The 15,185-nt window shown below is 37.5% G+C and overlaps 1 protein-coding gene across 1 annotated transcript in view; it reads right to left on the reverse strand.

Annotated features, from left to right (window-relative positions):
- The window catches only part of LOC126100200 (anaphase-promoting complex subunit 7), a 169,542-nt gene that overhangs the window by 39,831 nt on the left and 114,526 nt on the right, over window positions 1–15,185 (reverse strand). Inside the window, exons 6-8 of the mRNA XM_049910760.1 lie at window positions 8,195–8,398; window positions 7,842–8,084; window positions 2,968–3,096 (exon numbers count right to left, since the gene is read on the reverse strand). Of these exons, the coding sequence (XP_049766717.1) occupies window positions 2,968–3,096; window positions 7,842–8,084; window positions 8,195–8,398 (576 nt within the window). The remainder of the gene's footprint in view (window positions 1–2,967; window positions 3,097–7,841; window positions 8,085–8,194; window positions 8,399–15,185) is intronic.

Genomic DNA, 15,185 nt, shown 5'->3' on the forward strand with positions numbered 1-15,185 from the left:
TGAAATTTTGATTGGAAATAACTAAAACTTAAAAAAAACCCAAGATGAATGAAGCTAAGGATGAAACTGAGCATGAAGCAAGCAAAACACCCAAATACTGCATCTTCCTGGCAATGACAAAAGATTATATATGATCATTACTGTCATCATCACTCATTACTCAAACAATTAACTTCTTCATGAATGTATACATTAACATAATGTAACAGCAGAACCAAAACCCACTGCAAAAAGTGCACATACATTTATGTCTCTATGAACCAAAACTGTTTCAAGCAGTTTCACACACAGAAGTAACATGCTCTCAGACTGTTAGATTATCACCAGCAGTTTTTTTATTATTGCTTTCCACAGACTGTAATTATTTAAATGTATATCTAATACATACATAAGTGAATAAAAAGTGCGATATGTATATTACATTTGCACCAGATAATTATGTGGCTCATCTGTCAATCACAGCCTACATATTTATGAAATATATTACATCATTCCACTGGAATACATAGCATCCCAGACAGCCTTATTAAAAAAATGTGGAGATCTCCTTACTGAACCATTAACTCACTTTTATAATAGTTCCTTTCAAACCAGAATTTCCCACCATGCCTAACAACAGCTAAGCTCAAACCAATTTTCAAAAAGGTAAAAAGGCTGAAGTGGCTAACTACATGCCCATTTCTCTACTATCTGTATTCTCAAAAATCATAGAAAATTTTTTCAAAGAAGAGTAGTAGATTTTTCTGGGAGAGCAAAAAATACTATCCCAGTACAACATGGTTTCAGGAAAGGCCGATCAACAGATACAACAATTTTTGAACTATTAAGTGAAGCACTTCAGACACTAGATAATTCTGAAAATGTCATGGGAATATGTCTAGATCTCTCTAAGGCTTTTGATATCATAGATCATACAAAACTATTGCCTAACTTGACAACATTGGGATTAGAGGAACATCTAACAACTGAATAAAGACATACCTAAGCAGTCAAAAACAAGTGGCTGAAGTGCAACATCAAAATTTCATCAGACTCACTCAATACTATTCAAACTATGAAACCATTAAACATGGAGTGCCAAAAGGTTCAGTTCTGGGACCTCTTCTATGTCTGTTATATGTGAATTACCTAAACAAATTCTGCGAGAACATCATCCAGTTTGCTGACTATACAAGTGTGCTAGTGAGTGGGAAAGAAATGGAAATGCTTCAGAAGCCGACAACAGAGACACTAAACAACATTTAAAACTGGCTTAGTCAAAACAAATTGGTAATACATGCATGTAAGACAATGGCACTAAATTTCTATATTGTGAAAAAAGGTGAGAAAAACTGTTCCGGTTCAGATACGTGACAAAGACCTTCAGAATGTACACAACATTAAGTTCTTGGGAGTATGGCTCCAAGATAATCTCAAATGGGGGATGCATATTGAAAAATTCTGTAAGAAATTAAGCACTACATGCTACTTAATGAGAATATTAGAGGGATGCTGCAACAAAGATTCTCTGAAAACTGTGTATTATGCCTAATATAATCGCAACTGAAATATGGAATTATGTTCTGGGGTAACTCATCCGTTAGCCAAAAGCTCTTTAGGCTACAAAAAAGAATTATAAGAATAATGGAAGGTGTAAAATGGAACTAAACCGTAGACCAACCTTTAAGAAGCTAGAAATCCTCCCACTTCCATGTATATATGTGTATGAGATTACCGTGTTTGTGAAAAAATATTCAATGGAAAATCACACCCTCTTCCAGAAAAATGAAAATATCCACTCCTATAACACAAGGCAAAAAGGAAACTTTCGTTTAGAGCCCACCAACACCACCCTGAATAAAAAAGGAACCCTGCATTATAGGAAAGTTACTTATAATAAACGTTCCCAACAAATTAACTCAATAAATGACCTAGCAAATTTCAAGTCAACTGCTAAGGCATATTTGACTCATCACTGCTTCTATAGACTCCACAAGTTTCTTCAGGAAGTCCACTAACGATTTATGTCTTTGCCTTAGTGATGTATCATGTAAATGTTACTAGAACTTTAATGATTTACCATGTAAATGTTGCTGTAATACAAATATTAATCTGCCAGTACAGTACATGCTCTTCCTGCTTTAAAATATCTACTCTATTTTTGTACAATATTTGCTCTGTACATTGTAACTCAGTGATCATCTAATGTAGAAATGATGAAATTAATGCAAATTATATTATATTTTGTTATACATTGACTTGTCCTACATCAGAATGTACTATCTGTGTACTATATGAATACCAGGACCAATAAAACTCTACTCCTATTCCTACTCCTCTATGCTGTCCACAAAGGTAATTCCATGAGGCAATAAAGTGAATGTCTGCAAGATATAACCAGTACCTTTGTCTTCAGAACTACAAAGAAACAGACTGCTGAGTACAAAAAACAAACTGAATTTCTCTATTAATTCATCTGTTGTTGACCATTTTGGTACTAATTTATTTTACATCATGTTCATTTAGTGTATCACATTTGCTGTCCACACCTGAAACTGGCAAGTAGTATTAGTTAGGGTTTTTCTTTCCTTGGGAATTGCGTAATTTGATGCTTTACGAGATTAAGACTTTACTGTTTATGGTGAACTGTTGTAGGCTTGTTCAACCACCAATACAATTAGAGTACTAATAGTGATATGAGAGCTTCCATCATAAATCTCTAAAGGCACACATAATAAAAAATGGCTTTAGTTAAAGCTATGAACGAAAAGAAATTAAGACAGATTATAAGACTAAACATTCACACTAGAACAAAGAAGTACCTTCAAAGTAGCTGTAAACAATGAAACAAGCACATACTTCAGCTACTTGCATAGCCTTCTATCAATAGAAACTTAATTATTCCGGAGCCATTTAAAAATCAAAACTTCAATGCAAAATCAGAGAATATGCAAAGTACAAAATGAAATTAGGACTATCAATAGATACCTGTTCATATATTTCAGCGAGCAAATACACTGCAGATAAGTATGTCTCATCTTGTGCCAAGGCTTTTTCCAAGTACGTTTTAGCTTTGCACACCGTAACAGGATCCTTCATTAGCACAGATGCATACAACTGGAAAATAGCAAAGATATGAAGAAAATTTATCTTAGTCAGTTGTTAAAAAGCTTAAGTAAAAATTATGATGATACAGCACTTTCAAGTGCAACAGAGGATATTAAATGCACAATGATGCTAGATAGCTCACTGGTAAAGTGCCAGGCTACAGATGCTGAGGTTCCAAGTTTGATGCTAGGTCAATCCCAGTATTTTACTAGTTAGTTAGTTACGTGTTCCATTGATCAATAGCACGGAAAACCGTTATGATGTGGAACGTGTCAAATGCACAAGAAATGCGCACAGGAAACGTTTTTTTTGTTCACATTATAGCGTTATACATAAATATTTCTATTACGTATCCCATTCCCTAAAATGGTACAAAATGCATATATTATTTCCTCCAGATTTATTTACTCATATTCATATTCAAGAATTCATCTATGGTATAGGAGTTGTCAAGGAGGTATGATGATATCAATTTGTTTTTGAAACTATTACTGCTGTCTGTCAAACATTTTATTTCATATAGTAATTTATCAGAAAGTTTTATAGCAGCATATTTTACCCCTTTCTGTGCCAAAGATAGGATAAGTAAAGGATAGTGTAGGTCTTTCTTTTTTCTGGTATTGTAATCATGAATGTCGCTGTTGATTTTAAACTGGTCCATGTTGTTCAGAAAAAAATTCATTACTGAGTACATGTACTGTGAAGCAGTTGTAAGAATTCCTAACCTTTTAAACAGATGCCTACAAGATGTGCGACTATGAACCCCACACATTATTCTAACTAATTTCTTTTGAGCAGTGAATAGCTTTTGCCTAAGTGTTGAGTTGCCCCAGAATATTATTCCGTATGACATCAGAGAGTGGAAGTATGCAAAGTATTTTAGCTTACTAATTTCTACATTCTCAAAATTGGCAATTATTCTGATTGCCAAAGTTGCTGAACCTAGTCGCTTTAGGAGATCCAAAATATGAATTTTCCAATTAAGATTCTCATCTATATGTACACCCAAAAACTTAGTATGTTCTACCGTGGCTACTGACTTCTTTTGATGTGTTATGGTTATTGAAGGAATTATACTTTTTGCAGCAGAAAATTGGATGTACTGTGTTTTTCCTAAGTTCAGAGCAAGCCCATTCACAGAAAACCAATTAATAACTTTTCCAAAGACCTTATTTACATCATTTTCTATCAGACTTTCTTTTACTGGATTAATAATTATGCTTGTATCATCAGCAAACAGTGTCAGTTCAGCATCTTGTTTCACATAAGAAGGGAGGTCACTGACACATATCAAGAACAGGAGGGGACCCATGATCGAACCTTGTGGAACACATAATGTAATTACACCTCAGTTAGATGAAGTGGCAAACTCCTTTGAATCGCTTGAAGCATATAAAGAGACTTTTTGCTTCCTGTTCTGTAGATAGACTTAAACCCTCATATGCTGTTTCATTTATACCATAGAATTGTAATTTCTCTAACATAATGTCATGGTTCACACAATCAAATGCTTTGGATAAGTCACAGAATATTCCTACTGGTGTCATTTTACTATTTAAAGACTCTATTATGTGGACAGTGAAACTGTATATTGCTGTCTCAGTGGAACAGTATTTCTGAAATCCAAACTGTGATTTACTAAGTATCCCACTACTATTGAGATGGCTAACCAATCTTGAGTACATTAATTTCTCAATGATTTTTGAAAATCCTGTAAGCAAGGATACTGGCTGGTAATTATTGACACCTGAATTTGCCCCCCTTTTTGTAGAGAGGCCTGACAATGGCATATTTTAACCTGCCTGGAAAAATACCCTGAGTCAGTGATGCATTACATATGTGACTCAAAACATCAGCTGTAATTGCTACAGATTGTTTTAATAACTTGTTAGAGATGTCATCTACTCCAACAGAACATTACTTTTTCAAAGATTTAATAATTTTCCTTATTTCACAAGAGGTTGTTGGATGAAACTTAATCTGACTAAAATTTTTCAAAACTGAGACTTCCATGTACTGCTCTGATTTTTCTTTTGAACTATTCTCACCAGTTTTTTCTCCTACACTTAAGAAGTGATTGTTAAATACATTGGCTACCTGTGTACTGTTGGTTAAGATGGTTTCATTCACTTTAATAGTAATACTACCTACCCCAGTGGTTACTTTTCCTGTCTCCCTTCTAACAACATTCCATATTGATTTGATTTTATTGTTGCATTTGTAAATTTCTTCTCTAACATACATATTTCTTGATTTCCTTACAACTTTTCTCAGTATGTTACAATAATTTTATAGTGTAAAACTACTTCTGGATCTTTACTAGTTCTTGCTGTCTCATACAGTATTCTTTTTCTTTCTGTAGACACTTTAATACCTGTAGTAATCCAAGCTTTCTTTGAAAAGTTTGTGGAGTTACATTTAGTACTTTTCTTTGGAAAACAATGTTCAAAAAGGGATATAAATTTATCAAGAAATATGCTGCATTTATCATTAGCATTTGGCTCATTATATACATCTTCCCAGTTTACATTTCCTGAACTTTCTCTGAAGTGATCTATAGATACTGGGTTGAGTACCCTCACACTTAATGGTTTCTGAAGTGTACACCCTGTTAGGTTTTGTAAGTTAATCAGTTGTGCATCATGGACAGATAATCCATTTACCACAGGGAAAGCATGTGTTTTTTCTACATCTTCTTGCTGTACAAATATATTATCTACTAGAGTACTACTGTCCTGAGCTATACAAGTAGGGAAATTGATCACTGATTCTAAGTTATATGTTATTAACAACACTTCTAGTTCACTTTCACTATCAGAATTGCTTAGAAAGTTAACACTGAAATTGCCACAGATTAATAACTTCTCCTTTTTGTCTGACAGACAGCATAATAGGGAGTCAAACTTTTTTATGAACAGTGCCCAATCTCCTAGTGGAGACCTGTACACTGTTGCTAATATCAACACAACATTATCTAGCTGAATTTCACATGCCCAAACCTCAAAATGCTGATCAACACAAAATTTGCTTACTTTAACAGTTATGTATTTATACCCTTGTTTTATGAAAATGGCAACTCCTCCTTTATCCATACTAGATCTACAAGTGTAAGATGCTAAATTATACCCATGTATACTGACATTTTCCATCCCCACAGTTACATGGTGCTCAGACAGATAAAGTATATCAATCCCATTCTTATTTTTGAGAGCATCTAAACACATTATCAGCTTATCTACTTTATTTTTTATTCCCCTGATATTTTGGTGAAGTAAGTTGATACCACCCTTAGCTTTATTCCTATTTGCTTTGCATGAAGTTTCTTTTCTTCTATTTTCCTTGGTTTTTGTCTGTCTGGAATTTGGCTTTAACCTAAAAAACCTCTCTGCCTGGTCCCAATAAGCACATGGATCACCCCTTTTGTGACTGTGGCCCCCCTTACAGTATCTGCTAATAGAGAAGCTAACCTATCTTTCCCCTTCCTATTAAGGTGCAGGCCATGTGTAGTATAACCACACCTACCAATAGCATCAACTGGAACAACACTCATGTGAGACTTTGCCGGTGTCTGGAGCATCCCGTTCAGCTCAGTGTTAACACGCCTTACAGCAGTGTTTGCCCAGGGCTAATCATGGTGCTGAAAGACCTCCACAAACCCCACATTCCTGTGCCCAGTTTCTGCTGCTATTTTATCCAGGTCACCCCTAATAATCTTGGACTAAGTCACTTATCAGTTGTTTCATTTCTGGCAATGTTTGGTGATATGAAAAATGCAAAGTTGCAGTGTGGTTAGGAGTCCACGTTATACAGTAGGGTCTCCTATAACTGGCTGGGTAGGTCATTTCAGTGGTCAGAGAAAGGCAATGCTATACCACTTCCAACAAGACTACACTTAGTCAAGCACAGTGGTGTTCAGACTTCGGACTGATGATAGCTTCACTTATGAGGTGTATAGTGGGAACCATGTACATGATAGAAAACTCACATTTCTAGATGAATTAACTGTTCATATTGTTGAGTAATATCTATAGAAAATGGTACACTTAACTGAAGTTTCAGTGTCCTGTTTGCTGTGGATAGAACATTTGCTGATGTACTTGCGACATGCGTTTGCATTTATTCTAGATTTTAACAGATATTAAATGCTGAACAGCTCTTGTTTCTTTTATTCATTTTGATTTGCTACTTACAAGGAAACAAAAAAGGTGAAAAATTGCAGAAAGGTGGTATTTAAAAATGAGCAGCAGTGAATACACAATCTGAGGGATACTTTTACAGAGAAAGTGGTGAACAAATTACGGCATATATATGGCAGTGGACAATGTGCTACAAGTATCAATCAAATAAGATTTAATGGATACTTTTTGCAGTGCAAAAAAGAATCATTAGAAATGTGTGCTGTAATTCCAAGGCATTCATGCTGCTCCTTGCTTAAAATTTTGAAATCATTAATAATTCTCTCCTCATATCTATGACATTTCCAACGTATTACACAGCAGTTTAAAGTTATTCAAGGAAAATTGTTTCGACAAGGTATGTAATAAGAGAAATAAAGATAATTTTGTGCTTCCTGCTCATTGTTTAAACTTGCATGCACAGACACCCCATTACATGGAAATGAAAATTTACAACAAAGTAGAAGGCAAGCACGTTCTAAGTATGAGCCTAGATTCACTGGAATGTCTTGCTGAACGAGATGACTTGTTTAGGAAAAATTGATACAAGTGAATGTAGAACATCTGTTATCTACTTACTGTCAAAGCTCTCGGTGTTTGGCCAAGCTGTTTGCATGCACTGCTTGCCATTGTTAAAGCCTCTCGCAATCTGTGCATAAGTACATAGCAATCAACGAGTCCTCGATGAGGTTCATATCGATACGGACTCAACTGCATTGCCTCTCTAAAATGTACAATTGCTTCCGTGTATTTCTTAAGATCCATAAGTATAGCACCTTTCAGAATAAGTGCTTGGACATTACGTGGGTTCTGAGTGCATGCCTGTAAAAATTTTTGCAGAAAATATTAAATACTATATAAACCAAATACTGGTGACTATTGCCAGATACGTGCAACCTGCATTCATCTTCTATTGCAAAAGGTCCTCTTACTTTGTGGGCAAAATATATGGCCTTTGAATTCTTCCGTGAAGCATAAAAGTAGTATGCCATTGCTATCCAGTGTTCTGGGCCATATTCAGATATATTTATATTTGGTGAGATTATTTTTTCAAGTTCTTTAAACTTCCGTTCCTTGGCTAGCAGCCCTGCATAAATTTCAAGGCCACGTTGCATATATGGGTCTATTCCATAAGCCTGTAGAAAGTTAAAAATATATAAACAATTTGCACCGTGAGTATTTTGATGTTACTGAGCAAAAACACAAAAAAACTGCACATTAATAGTCATTAAAAGTAAGTAAATATTGAATTTACCCGCAAAGCACTTAAGGGCATATAATGATAATAGGAATTATTCCACAAAAACATACAAAACATACAACAGGATGTAGCAAGCTTATCCACGATAAAATGACCATCCTCAATATCCATTCTGCATCTCTTTATCAAATTCCACTATCTTTAACGGGGACTCGAGTAAAGGGGAAGTGACGGAGGAGGAACACCTTAAGAAAACCTTGGACCACCAGCTAAAACAATGCAAGGAGTTCTTACCAGAGTTACAGTGAAGGCTGCAACTGTGTCTGAGCCAAGTGGAAGCAGGAGATCGACACAACTTGCAATGCAGAACTAGAACCAGTAGCCCCCTGTGTTGGATTGGAGTACAGTGAAATTTCATCCCCAAGGAAGTCAGTAATACTTCCAGAAATCACAGTTGGTAGAAATCAGGACTAATGGTACAGCAATTGTGACCTGCTGTAACAAATATGCAGTACTGTGATGTGGAAGGCAACAAGAAGTTATTATATTATCTGTCCCTACTGCATTCAATTATCTGTTAATGTCAAAATGGCTTTTTCCTTGGTAAAACAGTGAAACCATTCAGATATCCAGATGGGGCTACTAAGGAGGAGATACTAGACAGAAAGAGTATTCAAATTACACATGTACATGCACATGTACACACATAAGTGCATGTGTCAACACTGTCCTGGCTGATAACCTCGGATATGATACAGATAACTGCAACCAGTCACTTTTGAAATATTTGTTTATTTTCATAAACCAGTTTTTAAGCCTTTTCAGGCTCATCTTCAGATACGATATTCTTCTGTACCTCTGGATATGAGAATCCACTGTACAATACCACCGAGAGATAACTGATGGAAAGAAATGTAGCAAGTTAAGGGCAAGTTAAGGGCAGATGGAGAAAAAGGGCCACAGCAAATGCCATGGGGGAAAAAAGCATCTGCAACAGTCAGGACGGGTAATAAAGACACAGACTGTGAAAGGGTAGGTTAAGTCAGTAAAGGATGTCATGGAGCTCCATACCAGAGTCACTGCCACCTGTTCGTCACAGTAGTCAGTCCGAATCGAAGCAGCAGCACCTTGTGCTGCTGTGACAGTCCCCACTGCTGCGTATTCTCTGCACAGTAGTGGCTTTATGATAACTGCAGCTTCTCCTCTTGTGACATCCTAGTCAGGCCGCATAGTGAACTGCGGCTGCCCCGTTCCCGCTGGTGGTCAAATAGTGGGGGAGCTCTGCACGTCCATCTTGGCATCCCTGCAAGATAGCACCTGGGGCAAATCTTCAACATGCCGCAGGACGCTGCTGCTTTCCCTAGACACCTGAAGCCAGGGGGCTTAGGGTCTGGATTGTGTGGGAGAGTTTCCACCTTCACAGGGTAGCCCAGGAGCTCAACTCCAAAAATCTGCCACAGACATTCACCATTTGCATAGCGATGATGATCAGTGGCGGCCTCTACTTATTCACTCAGTCATGCAGATCGATCACTACCTCCCCGAAGCTGTCACATAGTAGTCCTTCCCAGATTGCTTTCTCACTGAAAATCCGAGGCAATACTCAAAGGAAGTCGGCCACAGTTGCTGTCTGCAACTTGATCATGTTATCTGAATTAAGAGACTCTACATCAAATTTGAGTTCACAGCAGCTAACCATCTCCTCATATGGCTCCAATGGTTCTTTGCCACTACAGTGGATACACAGAATAGGACAGGAGCACAGTTTTCTTCCGTCACTGAGATGCCCGACCAGTGGCCCCTTTGGTGTGTCAACTCTCCTCGTTTGCCTGTTTCGATTGTGTTGAGACACAAAAACATGACAAATTTTGCAAATGATATTATAACAAAACAATGACAATTTTCTTTTTGTGACTGTCACAGCACAAGCATGCCTTCTCAGCTCTCTGCCTGTCCAAGCAGCACAGTGCGCAACAGTGTAACTGCTGGAGCTGAACTGACAACCAGTATTTTATCAAAGAGTAGGAGAGCAAACTGAATATTCACTAGACACGGTTCTCGCTTTTTCGGTTGTGTTGAAAAGGAACTAGTATTGTGACATTTTACAAGTTCCTAAACTTGAAAGAATTATTTAATCTCACCTGTGTCCTTTGGTAATTTAGTTTTTGAATCTCTGTGTGTTAATCTAATTTACTAGATACAGTTCTTGTGTTTTCATCAGTTCCTACAGCGGATATCAATAGTCATTTGTCTGTTGGTGTAGTGTAATTTTCGACCACCTTTAGTAGTGATAGGGACTGTGACTACTGTGTGCGGATGCGAGTTGAGTTGGTGACACTTCACTCTCAGCTCAGGCTGTGTTGCCTTTGGTTACCCAACCTGAGGCTGCAGTGGATGGGTATCACTGTTGTGGACTGGCTGTGGCAATCCAACAGACATCCACATGACCCATGAGTCTGCCGATTGGTCTGCACTGGCGGCCAGTTCAGTTACTGCTCACAATGAGGTTGACCTCTCACCCATGCTTGAGTAGGAGATAACCTCGAGACGTGGAAGGCAGCAAAAGACTTCCCAGAGTGCCGAATATAAGGCCTTCTTAGTTAGTCTGATAAACAGCTTCCAGGTGCTATCCATGGCTGACAATTTCACTCAGTCAGATGCAGTCACTTGTCCTGTTTCAAGAGAAAGCCTCTCAGCCTGCAAGATCTGGACAGTCACAGAGAGTGGGATTATTGGTAGTTGGGAGCTATAGTATTAGGCGTATTATAAGATCCCTTATGGATATGAGGAAGGAAGCCAGTGTTCACTTCCGTGTGCATACTGAGTGGAGTCAATTCCACAAGTGGAACGGATTCTTCCGGTTGCCATGAAGAGTGCAGGGTGCAGCCAACTGCAGGTTGGTACCAATTATGTGTCGCTTTGGATTGGAAGAAATTCCCTCTGGTTTTGAGTGGCTATCTGAAGCGATGAAGGCTTCCAGTCACGCTTGCAATATGAAAGCGGAGCTCACCATTTGCAGCATAGTCAACAGGACCGATTGTGGACACCTGATACAGAGCCAAGTGGAGCACCTGAATCTGAGGCTCAGACAATTCTGCGACTCTGTAGGCTGCAGATTTCTCAACTTGCGCCATACATACGGTGATGTGGTTTTGAGTTCTGTTAAATAGGTCAGGGAACCATTACAAGCAGGAGGTGGCTACACGTACTGCTGGGTCTGTGTGGCGCAGACTGGGCAGTTTTTTAGGTTAGAGGGTATCGAGGAAACACAAAAAGGACTTCAGTCTGAAAGAGTTCATGTTGAAGACACGAAGAACATACCTCTAGGAACCATCTGTATAACAGTTGTAAATCATTGTAGCTGTGTTGGAAAGTCCCAGAGCTCCAAGCACTAATAGAAAGTGCATATGCTCAAATCTGAAAACTGGCTAAAGCCAGAGATAAGTTCAGGTGTTCACAAAGGATAGGTTAAATATTGTTGGTGGTAGTGGGTTTATTGCTGTTAGAACTAGTTTATCTTGTACTGAAACTGAAGTAGATAGTTCTTTTGGGTTAGCATGGCAATGGGAATAAAATAATAATTGTATCCCTTTACTGACCTTCCAAGTCAGGTGATACAAGATTCAAGGAAAACTTTAATCTAATTTCAAACATATACCTGATTCATACAATTAGAGTTTGCTGTGACATCAATTTACCCTTGGTATGTTGGTGAAAATACATGTCTAAATCTGGGCATACACACAAAATATCACCCAAAATAGTGCTAAATGCTTTCTTTGAAAATTATTTCCAGAAAGTACTTCATGAACCCACTTGAATAGTAAATAGTTATGAAAACACACCTGAACTTTGACTAACAAATAATCCTGAGCTAATAACGAGCATCAAAATGGATACAGGGATTAGCAAACACAGGGTTTTCGTAGTGAGACTAAATACCTTAACTCTCAAATCTACAAAAAGTAAACAAAAATATATCTATTCAGAAAAGCAGATATAATTTGCTTGTCACCTTCTTGGGAGATTCTCCACTCCTTCCAAATTAACAATGTAAGGGAAGACCAGATGTGGCTTGAATTCAAAGAAATAGCATTGACAGCAATGGAGAGATTTATACCAAATAAATTAAAGGATGCAGCTGATCCCCCACGGTACACGAAACAGATCAGAACACTGTTGCAGAAACAACAATAAACGCATGTCAACTTCAAACAAAAGTAAAATTCCCAAGATTGGTGATCTTTTATAGAAGCTTGACATTTAGCATGGACTGCAATGCGAAATGTGTATAATAGTTTCCACAACAAAATTTTGTTTCAAAACCTGGCTGAAAATCCAAAGAGATTCTGATTGTATGCAAAATATACTAGTGGCAAGACACAATCAGTGGCTTCTCTGGGCAAAAGCAATGGAAATACTATCAATGACAGTACTGCTAAAGTGGAGTTACTAAACACAGATTTCCAAAATTGCTTCATAGAAGAAGACAAAATAAATATTCCAGAATTCAGATCATGAATAACTGCCAACATGAGCAACTTAGAAGTAGATATCCTTGGAGTAGTGAAGCAACTTAAATCACTCAATAAAGGCAAGTCATCTGATCCCGACTGTATAATAGCTAGGTATACTGATGTAAGATCTCCATACTTAACAATCATATACAACCGCTTTCTCTATGAGAGATCTGTATCCACAGACTGGGAAGTTGCACAGATAACACGAATATTCGAGAAAGGCAATATTAGTAATCCACTAAATTAAAGGCCCATATCATTAACATCAATATGCAGCACAATTTTGGAACATATATTGTGTTCAAACATTATGAATTACCTTAATGACACCTATCTATTGACACAGTCAACATGGATTTGGAAAACATCGTCCTTCTGAAACACAACTAACACTTTACTCAAATGAAGTGCTGAATGCTATCAACAAGAGGTTTAAAATCAATTCCATATTTCTAGTTTTCCAGAAGATCTTCGACACTGTACCTCATAAGTGGCTTGCAATGTGTATATGCGGATGGATATGTGTGTGTGTGTGCGCGCGCGCGAGTGTATACCTGTCCTTTTTTCCTCCTAAGGTAAGTCTTTCCGTTCCCGGGATTGGAATGACTCCTTACCCTCTCCCTTAAAACCCATATCCTTTTGTCTTTCCCTCTCCTTCCCTCTTTCCTGACGAGGCAACCGTTGGTTGTGAAAGCTAGAATTTTGTGTGTATGTTTGTGTATCTATCGACCTGCCAGCGCCTTTGTTTGGTAAGTCTCATCATCTTTCTTTTTACATATATTTTTCCCACGTGGAATGTTTCCCTCATATACAGACACAAGCAGACATCCTGCTTGTGTCTGTATATGTGTGGATGGATATGTGTGTGAGTGCGAGTGTATACCCGCCCTTTTTTTCCCCCCTAAGGTAAGTCTTTCCGCTCCCGGGACTGGAATGACTCCTTACCCTCTCCCTTAAAACCCACATCCTTCCGTATATATATATATATATATATATATATATATATATATATAAAAAGAAAGATGATGAGACTTACCAAACAAAAGCGCTGGCAGGTCGATAGACACACAAACATACACACAAAATTCTAGCTTTCGCAACCAACGGTTGCCTCGTCAGGAAACAGGGAAGGAGAAGGAAAGACAAAAGGATATGGGTTTTGAAAATGTCTGCTTGTGTCTGTGTATGTGTGGATGGATATGTGTGTGTGTGCGCGCGAGTTTTTCCCCCTAAGGTAAGTCTTTCCGCTCCCGGGATTGGAATGACTCCTTTTTCCTCTTTGCTTTTAGGTATATTTTTCCTTCGTGGAATGGTTCCTTCTATTACAAATATATATATATATATATATATATAAGATGATGTGACTTACCAAATGGAAGTGCTGGCAGGTTGATAGACACACAAACGAACACAAACCTACACACAAAATTCAAGCTTTCGCAACAAACTGTTGCCTCATCAGGAAAGAGGGAAGGGGTGGGAAAGTATGAATATAATAGAGGGAAACATTCCACGTGGGAAAAATATTTCTAAAAAGAAAGATGATGAGATTTACCAAACAAAAGAGCTGGCAGGTCGATAGACACACAAACATACACACAAAATTCCAAGTCGGCAGTACTGATGGAATTGTACGAGAGGCAAAATCAGGAAAGGTGCTGGGGAGGATTCCTAATTACCCTCATTGATATTTAATTTCTATGGTGAAGAGGCAACATAAGTTACTAAACACATAAATCAGTGGATGGTCCCAGTTGCAATTTGCCTGTCTAAAGAGTTCCAGGGCATAATAAAACTGATTACAGTGAGAAAAATTCACTAACCAATCCTGGATCATACAAACTACACGATACTGCATCAAAGACATAAAAAACAGAAATCTACTACTAAATAGCTATGCAAAAATGTTTAAATGTCAATGTCTATAAACACTTCATGTAATTCCAACAATGATTATGGACTTCTCAAAAAAGATAGACAATTAATTATTTTTTAATGAAATTTATGTTCCAAAGATTGTTTTGCATAAATAGATCGATATATGATAGTAATTTCTTGGCTACATGTTATTAAAAGTAAATCTTTGTTCTTTTGTGCAGTTAGTTGTACGAGTTTGAAGTGTGAGGATGGAGAACAATTTGTGTGTGTTTTACTAATTTGTATTGTGAAGTGAAATGACTGAAAATATATGTGTAATTCTGC

This window comes from Schistocerca cancellata, chromosome 9, assembly GCF_023864275.1.
Source record: "Schistocerca cancellata isolate TAMUIC-IGC-003103 chromosome 9, iqSchCanc2.1, whole genome shotgun sequence".
In the NCBI taxonomy this organism is placed as follows: Eukaryota; Metazoa; Arthropoda; class Insecta; order Orthoptera; family Acrididae; genus Schistocerca; species Schistocerca cancellata.